Here is a 23,202-nt window from a genome sequence, read left to right on the forward strand (position 1 = left end):
AACATGACGCAGGCTCAGGCTGATCAGAAGCACTGGTACGACCAGAACGCCCGGGAGCGGACCTACCACGTGGGTCAAAAGGTGTGGGTGCTGGTTCCTGTACCAACGGATAAGCTTCAGGCAGCCTGGGAGGGCCCGTACGTCGTCCACCAACAGCTCAACCCGGTCACCTATGTGGTCACGCTTGACCACACTCGGGGTAGGCGAAAGGCCTTTCACGTCAACATGATGAAGGCTCATCACGAACGTGAACCTTTCATCCTACCGGTCTGTAGCGCACCCGAGGACGGGGAGGAAGACGCCCTCCTGGACATGCTGGCCCAAGCCAAGGCCCGTGGGTCCATTGAGGACGTGGAGGTAAGCGCCTCGCTAGATGAACCACAGCGGTTGCAGTTGCAAACCACACTGGAACCCTTCCGGGTCGTGTTCTCCAACCGGCCTGGAAGGACTGAGTTAGCGGTCCATGAGGTGGACACCGGGAACCACGCCCCACTACGGCGAACACCCTATCGAATCTCTGACCAGGTGCAGCAGATTATGCGCCAGGAGATCGATGAGATGTTACAGTTGGGGGTGATTCGACGGTCAAAGAGCGCGTGGGCCTCACCTGTAGTTCTCGTGCCAAAGAAGGACCGGACCACCCGGTTCTGCGTGGACTACAGGGGGCTCAACGCCATTACAGCCTCTGACGCGCACCCAATGCCGCGCATCGAGGAGCTGCTTGAGAAGTTAGCTGGCGCAGAATACCTGACAATAATGGATCTGAGTCGCGGATACTGGCAGATTCCCCTGAGCCCCGAGGCGCAGGAGAAGTCCGCCTTTATCACACCCTTTGGACTGTACGAGTCCACGGTCATGCCCTTCGGCATGAAGAATGCCCCTGCCACTTTCCAGCGGATGGTCAATCTCCTGCTTCAGGGACTGGAGAAGTACGCTGTGGCGTACTTAGATGACATTGCCATCTTCAGTCCCTCCTGGGATGAACACCTGCAGCATCTCGAAGAGGTGCTCGGGCGAATTCACCGAGCAGGACTGACTATCAAGCCGGGAAAGTGCCAGATGGGCATGAGGGAGGTTCACTACCTGGGGCACCGGGTAGGTGGAAACACCCTAAAGCCAGAGCCTGACAAAGTGGGCGTGATCGTGAACTGGCCCACTCCCAGGAACAAGAAACAGGTGATGTCCTTCCTGGGCACTGCAGGGTACTATAGGCGCTTCGTGCAGCACTATAGTAGCCTGGCAAAACCTTTGACGGACCTCACCAGGAAGAAGCTACCCCACATCGTCAACTGGACAGATGGCTGTGAGGGGGCCTTCCAGGCGTTGAAAACAGCACTGTGCAACGCCCCTGTGTTGAAAGCCGTCGACAGCAGTCGACCGTTCTTGGTACAGACCGACGCCAGTGAGTTTGGCCTTGGTGCTGTGCTCAGCCAGGTTGACTCGGAGGACCAAGAGCACCCCGTGCTGTACCTGAGCCGGAAACTTTTGCCGAGGGAAGTGGCCTACTCCACCATCGAGAAGGAGTGCCTGGCCATAGTCTGGGCCCTGCAGCGCTTGCAGCCCTACTTGTACGGTCGCACCTTCACCGTGGTGACCGACCACAACCCTCTGCGCTGGCTAAGCACCATGTGTGGAACCAATGGCAGGTTGCTACGCTGGAGCCTTGCCCTTCAGCAATTTGACTTCACCGTTAAACACAAAGCGGGCAAAGAGCATGGTAATGCAGATGGACTCTCCCGCCAGGGTGAACCCACGGAGGTGCGCATGGAGGCATACCGAGAGGTCCTGCCGCCGTAGCGCACGCTAAAAGGGGGAGGTGTCACGATATGGTATGAAATATCATAAGTTAGTTTTCCTGCTAGCATGCGGGGGCTAAACCCCCCTTCTCTCTGGTTCTCTTTCTTTCCCTGTGTTTCTAGCTGTCTGTGTAGAAGAGCTTGCCTTGTGGGGGAGTTTTATTGACGAAAGGTATTTACGACGGGCATAGCTGCAAGAGAAATTTGTGTTAGCAGGAACTGTTAGAGAAACTTCTAGAATGCATGGGATTTCTTTGTTCTGTTTTTGGAAGATATTATGCAAACCGTTTAAGTTACGAACACCAAAATATATCGTCATAATCACACTCGGAGGATCTACGCATCACTCTAAATACGGGCGTCTAACTCCATCTGGTGAAGAAGTAGGGATTTCTCTGTAAATATGTATCCCAGACAGGGCATATTTGATCTCATCGGAATGCCCACGATACTATGAGATGAACGATGGGTATGGTGCGATTATTTTATGTTCTGTAGCGAAGATACGGGCATCAGATATATTTAATGCCCAGTTAGTGAAACCGAAGAGGTAGGAGGAGTTGGAAAACCAAGCCCTTTCTGTGAGGTCACAGACTGTAGGTTTTAAGTGCTGGCAGGCATCCAAGAGAGGAGAGTTGTGAGTTTTTACCTGAAGCGACCAGACTGCGAGTGCCCAATGCACTGGGATAGATGGAAAGCTCCTAGCCTGTTGCCTGCAATGCAATGATCTAAGAACATGTGAGTTATCTTTTCTTCCTTTAATCCTTTTATTTTTATAATTACCTTGTACATATTTGCAATTGTCTCATTTGTAACATCTTTGTAAAATATTTTATAAACACTGCCTAAAATCATTTATGGGGTATCCTATTTAATACTAGTTCGTTCTTCCTGCCCTAAACCGTACCCTGTCTCTGAAGGGAATTACGCTACTGTTTTTTGGGGTTTGCTCCAGACCCGTTCAATTGGAGCTGGTGGCAGCGACCGTGTGCCGGCTTTTGGGGGGTCACTGTAGCGACTGCGGCTTGATAATTATTGTTCCTGCCTGAGTGGGAGTAGTTATCGCATCGCTGCAGTGTTCCCAATAGCCAGTACATAGCAGGCAGCGTTTCTGGCGACTAATTACCCCAGGTGCAGTACCTAATCTGACCTGAGAGTAAGGGGGGCGCCAGAGAGCTGCAAGTGTTAAGTGGAACTGTAAGCGGGATAGACACAAATCCCTGCAGTTCATGGTATACTGAAGAGCAGTGGGATACCTAAAATAAGCCCCTGCTGTAAACTAAGAGGTCAATAGCCTCGTGGGTGTTTTTTCATCACATTGTGGCAGTGGAGGGATAACTAGGATAAGCCCCTGCACATGTGATAGCCGTCTGCTGGTCTAAAGTCACCCCAATCCGTGACATATTGTGGGCAGCGGCTAAGGGATCTTGACAGTCACGGTGTGAATCGTGACAATCATTGTCCTCCACTGCTGTCAAGTGCCGCCATTGTGTAGGGTGCATGGCTGCGTCTCCCTGTATGGGCGGCATCTCCCTGTATGGGCGGCATCTCCCTGTGTGGGGCGGTGTCTTCGTCAAGTGCCGCCAATGATGTCTCCCTGTGTGTGTGTGCGGTGTGTGCCTGCAGCCCCCTGTATGGGCGGCATCTCCCTGTGTGGGGCAGCGTCTCCTCCCTGTGTGGGGCGGCGGTGTCTCCTCCCTGTGTGGGGCGGCGTCTCCTCCCTGTGTGGGGCGGCGTCTCCTCCCTGTGTGGGGCGGCGTCTCCTCCCTGTGTGGGCCTGTGTGTGTGTGTGCGGTGCATGCCTGCGGCCCCCTGTATGGGCGGCATCTCCCTGTGTGGGGCAGCGTCTCCTCCCTGTGTGGGGCGGCGTCTCCTCCCTGTGTGGGGCGGCGTCTCCTCCCTGTGTGGGGCGGCGTCTCCTCCCTGTGTGGGGCGGCGTCTCCTCCCTGTGTGGGGCGGCGTCTCCTCCCTGTGTGGGGCAGCGTCTCCTCCCTGTGTGGGGCGGCGTCTCCTCCCTGTGTGGGGTGGCGTCTCCTCCCTGTGTGGGCCTGTGTGTGTGTGCGGTGCGTGCCTGCGGCCCCCTGTATGGGCGGCATCTCCCTGTGTGGGGCAGCGTCTCCTCCCTGTGTGGGGCGGCGTCTCCTCCCTGTGTGGGGCAGTGTCTCCTCCCTGTGTGGGCCTGTGTGTGTGCGGTGCGTGACTGCGGCCCCCTGTATGGGCGGCATCTCCCTTTGTGGGGCAGCGTCTCCTCCCTGTGTGGGGCGGCGTCTCCTCCCTGTGTGGGGCGGCGTCTCCTCCCTGTGTGGGGCGGCGTCTCCTCCCTGTGTGGGGCGGCGTCTCCTCCCTGTGTGGGGCGGCGTCTCCTCCCTGTGTGGGGCGGCGTCTCCTCCCTGTGTGGGGCGGCGTCTTCTCCCTGTGTGGGCCTGTGTGTGTGTGCGTTGCGTGCCTGCGGCCCCCTGTATGGGCGGCATCTCCCTGTGTGGGGCGGCGTCTCCTCCTTGTGTGGGGCGGCGTCTCCTCCCTGTGTGGGGCGGCGTCTCCTCCCTGTGTGGGGCGGCGTCTCCTCCCTGTGTGGGGCGGCGTCTCCTCCCTGTATGGGGCAGCGTCTCCTCCCTGTGTGGGGCAGCGTCTTCTCCCTGTGTGGGGCAGCGTCTTCTCCCTGTGTCGTGCGTGGGGCAGAGTCTCCCTGTTTGGAGCGCGTTCCTGAGTGGGGCGCGTGCTTGAGTCTCCCTGTGTGGGGCGCGTGCCAGCGTCTCCCTACGTGGGGCGCTTGCCTGCGTCACCCTGCGTGGGGCACGTGCATGCATCTCCCTGCGTGGGGCGCGTGCCTGCGTCTCCCTGCGTGGGGCGCGTGCCTGTGTCTCCCTGCGTGGGGCGCGTGCCTGCGTCTCCCTGCGTGGGGCGCGTGCCTGTGTCTCCCTGCGTGGGGTGCGTGCCTGCGTCTCCCTGCGTGGTGCGCGTGCCTGCGTCTCCCTGCGTGGGGCGCGTGCATGCGTCTCCCTGCGAAGTGCGCGTGCCTGCGACTCCCTGTGTGGGGCGCGTGCCTGCGTCTCCCTGCGTGGGGCGCGTGCCTGCGTCTCCCTGCGTGGGGCGCGTGCCTGCGTCTCCCTGCGTGGGGCGCGTGCCTGCGTCTCCTTGCGAGGGGCGCGTGCCTGCGTCTCCCTGCGTGGGGCGTGCGCCTGCGTCTCCCTGCGTGGTGCGCGTGCCTGCGTCTTCCTGCGTGGGGCGCGTGCCTGCGTCTCCCTGCGTGGTGCGCGTGCCTGCGTCTCCCTGCGTGGTGCGTGTGCCTGCGTCTACCTGCATGGTGCGCGTGCCTGCGTCTCCCTGCGTGAGGCGCGTGCCTGCGTCTCCCTGCGTGGGGCGCGTGCCTGCGTCTCCCTGCGTGGGGCGCGTGCCTGCGTCTCCCTGCGTGGGGCGCGTGCCTGCGTCTCCCTGCGTGCGGCGCGTGCCTGCGTCTCCCTGCGAGGTGCGCGTGCCTGTGTCTCCCTGCGTGGTGCGTCTCCCTGCGTGGAGCGCGTGCCTGCGTCTCCCTGCGTGGGGCGCATGCCTGCGTCTCCCTGCGAAGTGCGCGTGCCTGCGTCTCCCTGCATGGGGCGCGTGCCTGCATCTCCCTGCGTAGGGCGCGTGCCTACGTCTCCCTGCGTGGTGCGCGTTCCTGCGTCTCCTGTCATGGATCCCAATGGCTGGGGATCGCACTGGACAAGCAAAATAACATAAATAACGGACGAGCTCTAGGGTGATGGAACCTGGGCTGACCGCTGCCCTACTCCTGACAAACACAACTAGAAATAGCCAGGGAGCGTGCCTACGTTGATTCTAGACGCCACGCGCCAGCCTAAGAGCTAACTAGCACTGCAGAGGAAATAAAGACCTAGCTTGCCTCCAGAGGAATGAACCCCAAAAGTTATAGTTGCCCCCCACTTGTATTGACGGTGAAATGAGAGGAAGGCACGCACATAGAGATGAAAATAGATTTAGCAAAATGAGGCCCGCTATAACTAGAAAGCAGAATGATACAAAAGGGGTCTGAGCGGTCAGCAAAAAACCCTAATCAAAAACCATCCTGAGATTACAAGAACCCATGTGCCAACTCATGGCACATGGGGAGAACCTCAGCCCACTAGAGCTACCAGCTAGCATAGAGTCATAATTAGCAAGCTGGACAAAAAACCAAACAACTAAAAAACAGAATTTAGCTTATCCTGAGAGATCTGGGAGCAGGTAGTCAGGAACCAAACTGAGCACATCTGAGTACATTGATAGCCGGCAAGGGAATGACAGAAAAGCCAGGTTAAATAGGAAACACCCAGCCTCTGATGGACAGGTGGAAAGCAGAGACCGCAACCCACCAAAGTCACCCAGTACCAGCCGTAACCACCAGAGGGAGCCCAAAAACAGAATCCACAACAGTCTCCCTGCGTGGTGCGTGTGCCTGCGTCTCCCTGCGTGGTGCGTCTCCCTGCGTGATGCGCGTGCCTGCGTCTCCCTGCGTGGGGCGCGTGCCTGCGTCTCCCTGCGAGGGGCGTGTGCCTGCGTCTCCCTGCGTGGGGCGCGTGCCTGCATCTCCCTGCATGGGGCGCGTGCCTGCGTCTCCCTGCGTGATGTGCGTGCCTGCGTCTCCCTGCGTGGGGCGCGTGCCTGCATCTCCCTGCGTGGTGCGCGTTCCTGCGTCTCCCTGCGTGGTGCGTGTGCCTGCGTCTCCCTGCGTGGTGCGTCTCCCTGCGTGATGCGCGTGCCTGCGTCTCCCTGCGTGGGGCGCGTGCCTGCGTCTCCCTGCGAGGGGCGTGTGCCTGCGTCTCCCTGCGTGGGGCGCGTGCCTGCGTCTCCCTGCGTGGGGCGCGTGCCTGCGTCTCCCTGCGTGATGCGCGTGCCTGCGTCTCCCTGCGTGGGGCGCGTGCCTGCGTCTCCCTGCAAGGGGCGTGTGCCTGCGTCTCCCTGCGTGGGGCGCGTGCCTGCGTCTCCCTGCGTGGCGCGCGTGCCTGCGTCTTCCTGCGTGGTGCGCGTGCCTGCGTCTCCCTGCATGGTGCGTCTCCCTGCGTGGTGCGTCTCCCTGCGTGGTGCGCGTGCCTGCGTCTACCTGCAGGGTGCGCATGCCTGCGTCTCCCTGCGTGAGGCGCGTGCCTGCGTCTCCCTGCGTGAGGCGCGTGTCTGCGTCTCCCTGCGTGGGGCGCGTGCCTGCGTCTCCCTGCGTGGGGCGCGTGCTTGCGTCTCCCTGCGAGGGGCGCGTGCCTGCGTCTCCCTGCGTGGGGCGCGTGCCTGCGTCTCCCTGCGTGGGGCGCGTGCCTGCGTCTCCCTGCGTGAGGCGCGTGCCTGCGTCTCCCTGCGTGGGGCGTGTGCCTGCGTCTCCCTGCGTGGGGCACGTGCCTGCGTCTCCCTGCGTGCAGCGCGTGCCTGCGTCTCCCTGCGTGCGGCGCGTGCCTGCGTCTCCCTGCGTGGTGCGTCTCCCTGCGTGGAGCGCGTGCCTGCGTCTCCCTGCGTGGGGCGCATGCCTGCGTCTCCCTGCGAAGTGCGCGTGCCTGCGTCTACCTGCATGGGGCGCGTGCCTGCATCTCCCTGCGTGGGGCGCGTGCCTGCGTCTCCCTGCGTGGTGCGCGTTCCTGCGTCTCCCTGCGTGGTGCGTCTCCCTGCGTGGAGTGCGTGCCTGCGTCTCCCTGCGTGGGGCGCATGCCTGCGTCTCCCTGCGAAGTGCGCGTGCCTGCGTCTCCCTGCATGGGGCGCGTGCCTGCATCTCCCTGCGTGGGGCGCGTGCCTGCGTCTCCCTGCGTGGTGCGCGTTCCTGCGTCTCCCTGCGTGGTGCGTGTGCCTGCGTGGTGCGTCTCCCTGCGTGATGCGCGTGCCTGCGTCTCCCTGCGTGGGGCGCGTGCCTGCGTCTCCCTGCGAGGGGCGTGTGCCTGCGTCTCCCTGCGTGGGGCGCGTGCCTGCATCTCCCTGCATGGGGCGCGTGCGTGCGTCTCCCTGCGTGATGTGCGTGCCTGCGTCTCCCTGCGTGGGGCGCGTGCCTGCATCTCCCTGCGTGGTGCGCGTTCCTGCGTCTCCCTGCGTGGTGCGTGTGCCTGCGTCTCCCTGCGTGGTGCGTCTCCCTGCGTGATGCGCGTGCCTGCGTCTCCCTGCGTGGGGCGCGTGCCTGCGTCTCCCTGCGAGGGGCGTGGGGCGCGTGCCTGCGTCTCCCTGCGTGGGGCGCGTGCCTGCGTCTCCCTGCGTGATGCGCGTGCCTGCGTCTCCCTGCGTGGGGCCTGTGCCTGCGTCTCCCTGCGTGATGCGCGTGCCTGCGTCTCCCTGCAAGGGGCCTGTGCCTGCGTCTCCCTGCGTGGGGCGCGTGCCTGCGTCTCCCTGCGTGGCGCGCGTGCCTGCGTCTTCCTGCGTGGTGCGCGTGCCTGCGTCTCCCTGCGTGGTGCGCGTGCCTGCGTCTCCCTGCATGGTGCGTCTCCCTGCGTGGTGCGTCTCCCTGCGTGGTGCACGTGCCTGCGTCTACCTGCAGGGTGCGCATGCCTGCGTCTCCCTGCGTGAGGCGCGTGCCTGCGTCTCCCTGCGTGAGGCGCGTGTCTGCGTCTCCCTGCGTGGGGCGCGTGCCTGCGTCTCCCTGCGTGGGGCGCGTGCTTGCGTCTCCCTGCGAGGGGCGCGTGCCTGCGTCTCCCTGCGTGGGGCGCGTGCCTGCGTCTCCCTGCGTGGGGCGCGTGCCTGCGTCTCCCTGCGTGGTGAGCGTGCCTGCGTCTCCCTGCGTGGTGCGTATCCCTGCGTGGTGCGCGTGCCTGCGTCTCCCTGCGTGGGGCGCGTGCCGGCGTCTCCCTGTGTGGGGCGCGTGCCGGCGTCTCCCTGCGAGGGGCGCGTGCCTGCGTCTCCCTGCGTGGGGCGCGTGCCTGCGTCTCCCTGCGAGGGGCGCGTGCCTGCGTCTCCCTGCGTGGGGCGCGTGCCTGCGTCTCCCTGCATGGGGTGCGTGCCTGCGTCCCCATACTATGTGGCTCTGTGCTGTATACTACGTCACTGGGCAATATACAATGTAACTGGGCAATATACTACGTCACTGGGCAATATACTACGTGGACATACATATTCTAGAAAACCCGATGCGTTAGAATCGGGCCACCATCTAGTAGTAGTTATATTCTTGTACATAGGGGCAGTATTATAGTAGTTATATTCTTGTACATAGAGGCAGTATTATAGTAGATATATTCTTGAACAAAGGGGCAGTATTATTGTAGTTATATTCATGTACATAGGGAGCAGTATTATAGTAGTTATATTCGTGTACAGAGGGCAGTATTATAGTAGTTATATTCTTGTACATAGAGGCAGTATTATAGTAGTTATATTCTTGTACATATGAGCAATATTATAGTAGTTATATTCTTGTATATAGGGGGCAGTATTATAGTAGTTATATTCTTGTACATTGGGGCAGTATTAGTATTATAATAGTTATATTCTTGTACAAAGGGGCAGTATTATTGTAGTTATATTCATGTACATAGGGAGCAGTATTATAGTAGTTATATTCTTGTACACAGAGGCAGTATTATAGTAGTTATATTCTTGTACATAGGAGCAATATTATAGTAGTTATATTCTCGTACATAGGGGCAGTATTATAGTAGTTATATTCTTGTACATTGGGGCAGTAGTAGTATTATAATAGTTATATTTTTGTACATAGGGGCAGTATTATAATAGTTATATTCTTGTACATAGGAGCAGTATTATAATAGTTATATTCTTGTACATAGGGGGCAGTATTATTGTAGTTATATTCTTGTACATAGGGGCAGTATTATAGTAGTTATATTCTTGTACATAGGGGCAGTATTATCTCTATATACAATTGTCTAAGGGGTACTTCCGTCTTTCTGTCTGTCCTTCTGTCGGCTACTTCCGTCACGGTTATTCATTCGCTGATTGGTCTCACCAGCTGCCTGTCATGGCTGCCGCGACCAATCAGCGACGGGCACAGTCCGATTAGTCCCTCCCTACTCCCCTGCAGTCAGTGCCGGGCGGCCGCTCCATACTCCCCGCAGTCACGGCTCACACAGGGTTAATGCCAGCGGTAATGGACCGCGTAATGCCGCGGGTAACTCACTCCGTTACCGCCGCTATTAACCCTGTGTGACCAAGTTTTTACTATTGATGCTGCCTATGCAGCGTCAATAGTAAAAGGATCTAATGTTAAAAATAATTTAAAAAAATAAAAAATCATTATATACTCACCTTCTGCCGCCTTTCCCGCTCCTCGCCACCCTCCGGTAACCGCTCTGTGTAAGCGGCAGGTTCCGGTAGCAAGGATCGTATGGCAGAAGGACCTGCCATGACCGCGACGTCATCACAGGCCCTGCGCGTCATCACACCCTGGGACCGGAAGCTGCCGCCTGTACCGCGCACAGGCGACAGAACTACAAGTATGGTGAGTATGTTAGAACAACAAGGGGCCCTCGGATCAGAAGGTGAGTATGTTTATTTTTTATTTTTTAACCTGTGACATACGTGGCTGGGCAATCTACTACGTAGCTAGGCAATATACTACGTGGCTCTGTGCTGTATACTACGTCGCTGTGCAATATACTATGTCACTGGGCAATATATTACGTCGCTGTGCAATATACTACGTGGCTCTGTGCTGTATACTACGTCAAAGGGCAATATACTACGTCACTGGGCAATATACTACGTCACTGGGCAATATACTACGTCACTGGGCAATACACTACATGGCTGGGCAATACACTACATGGCTGGGCAATATACTACGTGGCTGGGCAATATACTACGTGGCTGGCCAATATACTACGTGGGCATGCATATTCTAGAATACCCGATTCGTTAGAATCGGGCCACCATCTAGTAGTAGTTATATTCTTGTACATAGGGGACAGTATTATAGTAGTTATATTCTTGTACATAGGGGCAGTATTATAGTAGTTATATTCTTGTACACAGGAGCAGTATTATAGTAGTTATATTCTTGTACATAGGAGCGGTATTATAGTAGTTAGATTCTTGTACATAGGGGCAGTATTATAGTAGTTATATTCTTGTACATGGGGGCAGTATTATAGTAGTTATATTCTTGTACATAGGAGCGGTATTATAGTAGTTAGATTCTTGTACATAGGGGCAGTATTATAGTAGTTAGATTCTTGTACATAGGGACAGTATTATTGTTATTAATTACATGTATATTTTGGTAATTTATGGCACTACATATTATTGTTGCACAGCAGCTGTCATCTTACCAGTCTTAGGAATGATCTGATGAATAAGGGGGATGCGCTGAGAAGGTGAAATTGATGACCTTTCATGAAAATAATTTTTTTCTTCTGTAAAAAAATAAATAAATAAATAAAAAAGAGAACATTTCATTTATATAAAATGGGTTTTGCAGTTTTTCATTCTGGTTAAGATTACAAACAAAAATGGGAGACATTCGCAGTCCTCAGATGACATCAGTTACATGGCAACATTAAACGTCCTCTGGGGGGATCCTTCGCCTCGTCCGCTGCGCAGTTATTACAAGACATGATGTAACGCTATGGTGTGAATGTATCACTATTTCATTTTCTGAATTAACCCTTTAGGGGACAAGATATAAAATATCTGACAGCTCAGATCCCACATCACTCGCACAGGGTTTTAGTACACGCTGCCCTGCCCAGAGACGTTCGCCATCCTTTTCTTATTATAAAATGAACCAAGGACACAATCTAATAATCAGCGCAGGTAATTAGTAATCCTAATTATTTGGGGCTGGCACCGGATTATGTATTAGTAATGGAGCTGTTAATACAGTGTATGAACCCAGAGATCTCGCTTAGTGATACAACGCAGCCAGCTCTGCTATGTCAGGACGTACAATATAAGGGGGTGCACTCACAGCCATACACTTGGTGACAACACTGTTAGGCCGGCGTCACACTGGCGAGTTTTACGGACGTATGAGAGGTGCAGAATATACGGATTGCATAAGGTACAATGATTCTCTATGGCCCAGCTCCTATCTGCCGTATTTTACTGATCCGTATTATACGGTCTTGTATGGCCGTAGAAAATCGCAGCATGCTGCGTTTGTCACCGTATTGCGCAAAAAAATTGCCAATGAAAGTCTAAGGGGGCGAGAAAAATACGGATTACACACGGACCATGCGTGTGACTTGTGAGAAATACGTACTAGTGTTCTCTAGAAAAGCCGGCAATTCAGTGAGGTGTACAGTAAAATCACACTGACAGAATAGAACAGAATAGGTAGAATAAATGTCTACACATAGAATAGGTATATATATATATATATATATATATATATATATATATATATATATATATATATATGTCAGTGAGACACACACATATATACAGTTAGGTCCATATATATTTGGACAGAGACAACATTTTTCTAATTTTGGTTATAGACATTACCACAATGAATTTTAAACAAAACAATTCAGATGCAGTTGAAGTTCAGACTTTCAGCTTTCATTTGAGGTTATCCACATTAAAATTGGATGAAGGGTTTAGGAGTTTCAGCTCCTTAACATGTGCCACCCTGTTTTTAAAGGGACCAAAAGTAATTGGACAGATTCAATAATTTTAACTAAAATGTTCATTTTTAGTACTTGGTTGAAAACCCTTTGTTGGCAATGACTGCCTGAAGTCTTGAACTCATGGACATCACCAGACGCTGTGTTTCCTCCTTTTTGATGCTCTGTCAGGCCTTCACTGCGGTGGTTTTCAGTTGCTGTTTGTTTGTGGGCCTTTCTGTCTGAAGTTTAGTCTTTAACAAGTGAAATGCTGCTCAATTTGGTTGAGATCAGGTGACTGACTTGGCCATTCAAGAATAGTCCGCTTCTTTGCTTTAATAAACCCCTGGGTTGCTTTGGCTTTATGTTTTGGGTCATTGTCCATCTGAAGTATGAAATAACGACTAATCAGTTTGGCTGCATTTGGCTGGATCTGAGCACACAGTATGGCTCTGAATACCTCAGAATTCATTCGGCTGCTTCTGTCCTGTGTCACATCATCAATAAACACTAGTGACCCAGTGCCACTGGCAGCCATGCATGCCCAAGCCATCACACTGCCTCCGCCGTGTTTTACAGATGATGTGGTATGCTTTGGATCATGAGCTGGACCACGCCTTCGCCATACTTTTCTCTTTCCATCATTCTGGTAGAGGTTGATCTTGGTTTCATCTATCCAAAGAATGTTCTTCCAGAACTGTGCTGGCTTTTTTAGATGTTTTTTTAGCAAAGTCCAGTCTAGCCTTTTTATTCTTGATGCTTATGAGTGGCTTGCACCGTGCAGTGAACCCTCTGTATTTCCTTTCATGCAGTCTTCTCTTTATGGTAGATTTGGATATTGATACGCCGACCTCCTGGAGAGTGCTGTTCACTTGGTTGGCTGTTGTGAAGGGGTTTCTCTTCACCATGGAGATTATTCTGCGATCATCCACCACTGTTGTCTTCCGTGGGCGCCCAGGTCTTTTTGCATTGATGAGTTCACCAGTGCTTTCTTTCTTTCTCAGGATGTACCAAACTGTAGATTTTGCCACTCCTAATATTGTAGCAATTTCTCGGATGGGTTTTTTTCTGTTTTTGCAGCTTAAGGATGGCTTGTTTCACATGCATGGAGAGCTCCTTTGACCGCATGTTTACTTCACAGCAAAACCTTCCAAATGCAAGCACCACATCTCAAATCAACTCCAGGCCTTTTATCTGCTTGAGAATGACATAACGAAGGGACTGCCCACACCTGTCCATGAAATAGCCTTGGAGTCAATTGTCCAATTACTTTTGGTCCCTTTAAAAGCAGGGTGGCACATGTTAAGGAGCTGAAACTCCTAAACCCTTCATCCAATTTTAATGTGGATACCCTCAAATGAAGGCTGAAAGTCTGAACTTCAACTGCATCTGAATTGTTAATTCATTGTGGTAATTTCTATAACCAAAATTAGAAAAATGTTGTCTCTGTCCAAATATATATGGACCTAACTGTATATATATATATATATATATATATATATATTTATATTTCATACAGCGCTAGATATCATAAAAGTCGGTAATTCAATTCCCAGGATCGAGTTCATATGAGGACATCCAGCAGAGGGCACATCACCTCGACTCAAGGTAACTACAGGACATTCCCCAGCATTCCATTCATTCCCCGTATTTTTACAGCCAGGAGCACAGCTGCTTTAGCAGAGCTCCTGGGTGTAAAATGATTTAACCCCTTCAGATGGATTTACATTGTGGGACATGCCAGAACGACGGAAGGTATGGGATATTGTTGATTTTTTATTTTTCCTTTTTTACAGAACGAGGGTCTTCAGGTGGATTAAGACTATAATAAAATATTAAAACACCCTGTATCTTTATTTCATTAAAGTACTTTGTAACAATGTTTGTTTTATTAACCATTTCGTACTATTGGATTAATAATGGATAGGTGTCATAATTGACGCCTCTCCATTATTAATCTGGCTTAATGTCACCCTACAATAGCAAGGTGACATTAACCCTTCATTACCCGATATCCCACCGCTACACGGGAGTGGGAAGAGAGTGGCCAAATGCCAGAATAGGCGCATCTTCCAGATGTGCCTTTTCTGGGGTGGCTGGGGGCAGATGTTTTTAGCCAGGGGGGGCCAATAACCATGGACCCTCTCTAGGCTATTAATATCTGCCCTCAGTCATTGGCTTTACCACTCTGGCGGAGAAAATTGCGCGGGAGCCCACGCCAATTTTTTCCGCAATTTAACCCTTTAATTTAATAGCTAGAGCGCCCAAATTTTGCACATACACACTACTAACATTAGTAGTGTGGAATATGCAAAAAAAAAAAGGGATATGAGATGGTTTACTGTATGTAAACCATGTCTCATATCATGTCGGGTTTGGGAAGGAGATAGCAAAAGCCGGCAATTGAATTACCGGCTTTTATGCTATCTAGCGCTGAATTAAATATAAATACAGTATATATATATGTGTGTCTCAATGACATATATATATATATCTAGAGAGAGAGATACTGTATATATGTTTTAACGAATATTTGAGCCCAAAAATCCATTAGATGTCGGTTTTGCAAGCCTGCGAGAAAATATCGCAGTACGGATGCCATACAGATTACATACGGAAGATGACATGCGCAAAATACGCTGCCACACCCTGCCTACGGATGACATACGGATCACTATTTTGGGAACATTTCTGCGTATTACGGCCGTAAAAAACTGACCGTATTTTCATACGCTGATTGTGACGCCGGCCTTATAGGCAGGTGTCTGGCTGTGCACACTTGTATTATTTGGCACATCACAGGGCGCCCTTCATTCTAAAATTGGGCTTCACACTACATGAGAAGGGAACCTACAATTCTCACTGATCTGGTCAAGTCCACGCAACAGTCATAATATATTTGAGTTTTTGTAAGTGGCAGCTCCTCAGTCACCAGGGCCCGGGTGTAAGTGCTACCTCTGCCCCCCATATACTGTATGCCCTACATGTCCTGTATATTGGAAGTTTTTCATATTCCTCTTTTGTTCAGCAATGAATCAGTAATGCCCCCAGTGCTGCCCCCTCAGACCACCCTGTTTCCCCCCCTTATCTACTGACCCAGTGAATCAGTGTTGCCCCCTCAGACCACCCTGTCTCCCCCTTTACCTGACTACTGTGCTGCAATCCCCATTAGGAAATGTGCTCCACAATTGTTAATGCCATCCAGTGTACATCTTGCCACATGTATGCAGTCCTTGACCAGCCGGTCGAGGGTGCATACTGCTGTGCGAGATGTGAGCACATTGTGCATTTGGAAACCCAGATACTGGATCTAAATGTGCAGCTGGCAACACTGAGATCCATAGACAATATGGAGAGGAGTATTCTGCTCACAGAGCAGACGCTCAATGGGATAGATGAGGAGGGGGATGGTAGGATGGAGCTGCAGGACAGTGTGGCCGTTAGCTGGGTGACAGATAGAAGGCGGGGTAGAGGGAAGAGTGCCAGGGAGGCTAGTCCTGATCTGGCACACCCCAATAAGTTTGCTAAGTTGGCAGATGAGGGGGGTGCCAGTACAGGGGTAGCACTGCTGCAGCCAGGCATGTCCTCTGAAAGCCGGAGGAGTGACTGCTCCAGTAAGGGGGGAAATAGGAGAGCAGGGCAGGCCAGACAGGTGCTGGTAGTGGGGGACTCAATTATTAGGGGAGCAGATAGGGCAATCTGTCACAAAGACAGGGATCGTCGGACGGTGTGCTGCCTACCTGGCGCTCGAGTCCGACACATCGCTGATCGGGTGGACAGATTACTGGGAGGGGCTGGTGAGGACCCAGCGGTCATGGTGCACATTGGCACAAATGACAAAGTTAGAGGTAGGTGGAAGGTCCTTAAAGATGATTTCAGGGAATTAGGCTGCAAGCTGAAAGCAAGGACCTCCAACGTGGTATTTTCCGAAATACTGCCTGTACCACGTGCCACGCCAGAGAGGCAACGGGAGATTAGGGAGGTTAATAAGTGGCTCAAGAATTGGTGTAGGAAGGAGGGGTTTGGGTTCCTGCAGAACTGGGCCGACTTCTCAGTTGGCTACAGGCTCTACGCTAGGGACGGGCTGCACCTCAATGGGGAAGGTGCAGCTGTGCTGGGGGAGAAAATGGCTAGAAGGTTGGAGGAGTGTTTAAACTAGGGATTGGGGGGGAGGGTATTCATTTTATAGGAGGGGAAGATAGTGCAGATAGAGACCTGGGCACAAATAAGGAAGTTGGGGGTGGCGGTGGCATGGGGGGTGGGGTTAGAACAGTTAGTAATTTAAGAAAGAATAGAGGTACAGAGAGTAACATCAAGTGCATGTATACTAATGCCAGAAGCCTCGCCAACAAAATGGATGAATTAGAACTAATGTTGTTGGAGCATAATTATGACATGGTGGGGATATCTGAGACGTGGCTGGATGAGAGCCATGACTGGGCTGTTAACTTGCAGGGCTATAGCCTGTTCAGAAATGACCGTACAGATAAGCGAGGGGGAGGGGTGTGTCTATATGTAAAATCTTCCTTAAAACCCATCCTGCGTGATAATATAGGTGAATTTAATGAAAATGTAGAGTCCCTGTGGGTGGAGATAAGGGGAGGGGGAAAAAATAATAAATTACTGATAGGGGTTTGTTATAAATCTCCAAAACTAATGGAAGCAATGGAGAATATCCTCGTAAAGCAAATAGATGAAGCTGCGACTCAAGGAGAAGTCATTATTATGGGGGACTTCAACTACCCTGAAATAGATTGGGGAACGGAAACCTGCAGTTCCAGCAAAGGTAATCGGTTTTTGACAACTATGAGAGACAATTACCTTTCACAACTGGTTCAGGACCCAACAAGGAGGGGGGCACTGCTAGACCTAATATTAACCAACAGGCCAGACCGCATATCAAATATAAGGGTTGGGGGTCACTTGGGGAATAGTGATCACAAAATAATAAGTTTTCATGTAACCTTTAATAAGATGGGTAGTAGGGGGGTGACAAGGACACTAAACTTCAGGAGGGCAAATTTCCAACGGATGAGAGAGGATCTTGGTGCAATTAACTGGGACGATATCCTGAGACACAAAAATACACAAAGAAAATGGGAGATGTTTATTAGCATCCTGGATAGGACCTGTGCACAGTATATACCGTATGGGAATAAACATACTAGAAATAGGAGGAAACCAATATGGCTAAATAGAGCTGTAAGGGGCGCAATAAGGGACAAAAAGAAAGCATTTAGAGAATTAAAGGAAGTAGGTAGTGAGGAGGCATTAAATAAATACAGAAAATTAAATAAATTCTGTAAAAAGCAAATCAAGGCAGCAAAGATTGAGACAGAGAGACTCATTGCCAGAGAGAGTAAAAATAATCCCAAAATATTCTTTAACTATATAAATAGTAAGAAACTAAAAAATGACAGTGTTGGCCCCCTTAAAAATAGTCTGGGTGAAATGGTGGATGAGGATGAGGAAAAAGCCAATATGCTAAATGACTTTTTTTCATCAGTATTTACAAAAGAAAATCCCATGGCAGACAAAATGACTAGTGATAAAAATTCCCCATTAAATGTCACCTGCTTAACCCAGCAGGAAGTACAGCGGCGTCTAAAAATAACTAAAATTGATAAATCTCCGGGCCCGGATGGGATACACCCCCGAGTACTGCAGGAACTAAGTACAGTCATTGATAGACCATTATTTTTAATCTTTAAAGACTCCATAATAACAGGGTCTGTACCACAGGACTGGCGTATAGCAAATGTGGTGCCAATATTCAAAAAAGGGGCAAAAACTGAACTCGGTAATTATAGGCCAGTAAGCTTAACCTCTACTGTGGGTAAAATCCTGGAGGGCATTCTAAGGGATGCTATGCTGGAGTATCTGAAGAGGAATAACCTCATGACCCAGTATCAGCACGGGTTTACTAGGGACCGTTCATGTCAGACTAATTTGATCAGCTTCTATGAAGAGGCAAGTTCCGGACTGGACCAAGGGAACCCAGTGGACGTAGTATATATGGACTTTTCCAAAGCTTTTGATACGGTGCCACACAAAAGGTTGTTACATAAAATGAGAGTAATGGGGATAGGGGAAAATATGTGTAAGTGGGTTGAGAGCTGGCTCAGGGATAGGAAACAAAGGGTGGTTATTAATGGAGCACACTCGGACTGGGTCACGGTTAGCAGTGGGGTACCACAGGGGTCAGTATTGGGCCCTCTTCTTTTTAACATATTTATTAATGACCTTGTAGGGGGCATTCAGAGTAGAATTTCAATATTTGCAGATGACACTAAACTCTGCAGGGTAATCAATACAGGGGAGGACAATTTTATATTACAGGATGATTTATGTAAACTAGAAGCTTGGGCTGATAAATGGCAAATGAGCTTTAATGGGGATAAATGTAAGGTCATGCACTTGGGTAGAAGTAATAAGATGTATAACTATGTGCTTAATTCTAAAACTCTGGGCAAAACCGTCAATGAAAAAGACCTGGGTGTATGGGTGGATGACAAACTCATATTCAGTGGCCAGTGTCAGGCAGCTGCTACAAAGGCAAATAAAATAATGGGATGCATTAAAAGAGGCATAGATGCTCATGAGGAGAACATAATTTTACGTCTATACAAGTCACTAGTTCGACCACACTTAGAATACTGTGCACAGTTCTGGTCTCCGGTGTATAAGAAAGACATAGCTGAACTGGAGCGGGTGCAGAGAAGAGCGACCAAGGTTATTAGAGGACTGGGGGGTCTGCAATACCAAGATAGGTTATTACACTTGGGGCTATTTAGTTTGGAAAAACGAAGACTAAGGGGTGATCTTATTTTAATGTATAAATATATGAGGGGACAGTACAATGACCTTTCTGGTGATCTTTTTAATCATAGACCTGAGACAGGGACAAGGGGGCATCCTCTACGTCTGGAGGAAAGAAGGTTTAAGCATACTAACAGACGCGGATTCTTTACTGTAAGAGCAGTGAGACTATGGAACTCTCTGCCGTATGATGTTGTAATGAGTGATTCATTAATTAAATTTAAGAGGGGACTGGATACCTTTCTGGAAAAGTATAATGTTACAGGGTATATACACTAGATTCCTTGATAAGGCGTTGATCCAGGGAACTAGTCTGATTGCCGTATGTGGAGTCGGGAAGGAATTTTTTTCCCCATGGTGGAGTTACTCTTTGCCACATGGGTTTTTTTTGCCTTCCTCTGGATCAACATGTTAGGGCATGTTAGGTTAGGCTATGGGTTGAACTAGATGGACTTACAGTCTTCCTTCAACCTTAATAACTATGTAACTATGACCCTGTGAATCAGTGATGTCCCCAGTGTTGCCCCCTCAGACCACCCTGTCTCCCCCCTTACCTGACTACTGACCCTGTGAATCAGTGATGCCCCCAGTGTTGCCCCCTCAGATCACCCTGTCTCCCCATCTTACCTGACTACTGACACTGTGAATCAGTGATGCCACCCTGAGACCACCCTGTCTCCCCCCTCTTACCTGACTACTGACCCTGTGAATCAGTGATGCCACCCTGTCTCCCCCCCTCTTACCTGATTGCTGCCTCTGCGCTAATGGAAATAGTAATGAGGAGGTGAATATCTGCAAACTCCAGCGCCAAGAGGACGGGCCCAGTGGGAGTTGTTGTTTGCCTCTGATCAGAGTTGTAATTGCTGCTTGGAATAAATCTGAGATCTAAACCCCGATGTTATCATGAAAGTTAAAGAGAAAGTGGCACCAAATTCACTGTCCGCAAGAAAAGCAACAATGTATCAAAGTCACAAACTGGAAAAGGAGATGGGACTCATGACTTTCAGGGAGACGTCAGTAAGGCAGGTGTGGGTCCCCCATCAGCACACACCTGTCCTGAAATCCTCTGTGCTGATGGGGGACACTGCTTCTTCCACTACAGAACTCTGGCTCTGTGACCTACCACAAGATCAGCAGACTTCTCCTGAAACACTCTGTGCTGCTGGAGGTCCTGCTCCTACTACGATGCACCTCTGTCTGTTACCCCACACATGATCAGCACCCTCCTTCCCTCAAGTACTGTGTTCTGCTGAGAACTGTCTCTGTGAATACACACAGTCATATCCTGAAATACTCTGCATTGCTGGGACCCTGTTTTTTTTCCACAGTTCTGTAACCTTGAATAAGACCAGAACACCACTTTCCTGAAACGCTCTGTGCTGCTGGGGGACCCTGCTCTTTCCAATATACAATGGTCAGTCCGTGAACTCTCACAAGGTCATCACTCTCCTCTGATAAAATACTCTGTGCTGCTGGGCACAAAGCCTAGAATGCAACTCTAAGAGCAGATGACCATATACTCAGACGAGTGCTATCTGTCATTTTGACACAAGAGCAAAGCATTGCCGGGAGAGTGTGAGCAACGGGATAAGAGCAAAACAGCGCAGGAAGAGCACGAGCGATGGGATAAGAGCGAAACAGTGCAGGAAAAGCACGAGCGATGTGATAAGAGCGAAACAGTGCAGGAAGAGCACGAGCGATGGGATGAGAGCGAAACATCGCAGAAAGAGCGTAAGTGATGGGAAAAGAGCGAAACATTGCAGAAAAAGCGTGAACGATGGGATAAGAGCGAGAATCGCAAGAAAAGCGCAGGCGATGGGATAAGAGCGAGAATCACCTGAAGAGCGCAAGTGATGGGATAAGAGCGAAACATTGCAGGAAAAGCGTGAACGATGGGATAAGAGCGAGAATCGCAAGAAAAGCGCAGGCGATGGGATAAGAGCGAGAATCACCTGAAGAGCGCAAGTGATGGGATAAGAGCGAAACATTGCAGGAAAAGCGTGAACGATGGGATAAGAGCGAGAATTGAAGGAAGAGCACAGGTGATGGGATAAGAGCGAAACATTGCAGGAAAAGTGTGACCGATTGGATAAGAGCGAGAATAGCCTGAAGAGTGCGAGCGATGGGATAAGAGCGAAACATTGCAGGAAAAGCGTGAACGATGGAATAAGAGCGAGAATTGCAGGAAGAGCACGAGCAATGTGATAAGTGCAAAACATTGCAGGAAGAACACGAGTGAGAAGATAAGAGCGAAAGTTGCAGGAAGAGCGTGAGCAATGGGATAAGAGCAAAACATTGCAGGAAAAACACAAGTGATGGGATAAGAGCGAGAGTCGCAGGAAGAGCACGAACGATGGGATAGAAGCCAAGCATTTTAGAAAGAGTACAAGAGATTTGATAAGAGCAAAGTGTTGCAGGAAGGAGTAGTGACTATTGATGAGCGAATGTGTTCGGATACCAGGTTATCTGTGCAGGCTCGTGTGTTATCAGAGTAAGGCCGCCGTCACACATGCGTGTTTTACGGACGTAAGAGCGCAGAAACTACGTGCGTAAAACTCGCATAACATACGGCACAATGATTCTCAATGGGTCTAGTCCTATCAGCCGTATATTACGGATCCGTAATATACGGCATTCTACGGCCGTACAAAATCGCAGCATGCTGCGTTTGTCAGCGTATTGCGCAAAAAAATCGCCAATGAAAGTCTATGGGAGCGAGAAAAATACGAATTCCACACGGACCAGCAGTGTGACTTGCGAGAAATACGCAGCGGTGTTAGTGAAAAGTCGGTAATTCAATTGCCGGCTTTTCATTTCTCCTGCCTAAACCCGACAGGATATGAGACATGGTTTACATACAGTAAACCATCTCATATCCCCTTTTTTTTTTGCATATTCCACACTACTATTGTTAGTAGTGTGTATGTGCAAAATTTCAGCGCTGTAGCTGCTAAAATAAAGGGTTAAATGGCGGAAAAAATTGGCGTGGGCTCCCGCGCAATTTTCTCCGCCAGAGCGGTAAAGCCAGTGACTGACGGCAGATATTAATAGCCAGGAGAGGGTCCATGGTTATTGGCCCCCCGTGGCTAAAAACATCTGCCCCCAGCCACCCCAGAAAAGGCACATCTGGAAGATGCGCCTATTCTGGCATTTGGCCACTCTCTTCCCACTCCCGTGTAGCGGTGGGATATGGGGTAATGAAGGGTTAATGCCACCTTGCTATTGTAAGGTGACATTAAGCCAGATTAATAATGGAGAGGCGTCAATTATGACACCTATCCATTATTAATCCATTTGTCTGAAAGGGTTAAAAAACACACACACACGATTAAAAAGTATTTTAATGAAAGAAACAAACAGGTTGTTTTAATAATTTATTGCTCTCTCAATCCATCAGCAACACCCTCGCTTGGCAAAATAATAAACACACAATATACATACCCTCTGATGTCCTATCACGTCCCACGAGGTAATCCATCTGAAGGGGTTAACTAATATTACAGGCATGAGCTGCGCTAAACCACTCGCTCGTGCCTGTAATCCCCGGGTGCTGAAAGGAAAGCAGAGTGATCTATACTTACATTCAGTTGCGGTGATGCGCCCCTGCTGGATGTTCTCGTGAACTGCAGCCTGGGAACTTTTTCCCATGCTCCAGGTCATATGAGGACATCCACCAGGGGGCGCATCACCGCGACTGAAGGAAATGTAGGTCAATGACCTACATTTCCTTCATTCGCCGAGGAATTACAAGCACGAGCACAGCTGCATTTGCAGGGCTCCTGCTTGTAAATTATTTTAACCCCTTCAGATGGATTACCTCGTGGGACGTGACGGTTCAACAGAGGGTATGTATCTTGTGCATTTATTGTTTTGCCAAGCGAGGGTCTGCAAATGGATTGAGAGAGCAATAAAATATTAAAACAACCGCTGTTTATTTCATTAAAATACTTTTAAATCATGTGTGTGTGTGTTTTTTAACCCTTTCAAACAATTGGATTAATAATGGATAGGTGTCATAATTGACGCCTCTCCATTATTAATCTGGCTTAATGTCACATTACAATAGCAAGGTGGCATTAACCCTT

The 23,202-nt window shown here is 50.6% G+C and overlaps 1 protein-coding gene across 9 annotated transcripts in view; it reads right to left on the reverse strand.

The window, feature by feature from the left end:
• The window catches only part of LOC143764161 (CMP-N-acetylneuraminate-beta-galactosamide-alpha-2,3-sialyltransferase 4-like), a 228,159-nt gene that overhangs the window by 66,805 nt on the left and 138,152 nt on the right, over window positions 1-23,202 (reverse strand). For 6 of the 9 annotated variants that reach the window (XR_013213075.1, XM_077249439.1, XM_077249442.1 and 3 more), the window contains one exon: window positions 11,021-11,104. The exons of the other annotated variants lie outside the window; for them this stretch is intronic. Coding sequence is in view for 5 of the 6 variants with exons in the window: in XM_077249439.1 (XP_077105554.1) it covers window positions 11,021-11,086 (66 nt within the window). In the remaining variant the exon portion in view is untranslated. The remainder of the gene's footprint in view (window positions 1-11,020; window positions 11,105-23,202) is intronic. 9 annotated transcript variants of the gene reach the window in all.

This window comes from Ranitomeya variabilis, chromosome 4, assembly GCF_051348905.1.
Source record: "Ranitomeya variabilis isolate aRanVar5 chromosome 4, aRanVar5.hap1, whole genome shotgun sequence".
Taxonomy (NCBI): Eukaryota; Metazoa; Chordata; class Amphibia; order Anura; family Dendrobatidae; genus Ranitomeya; species Ranitomeya variabilis.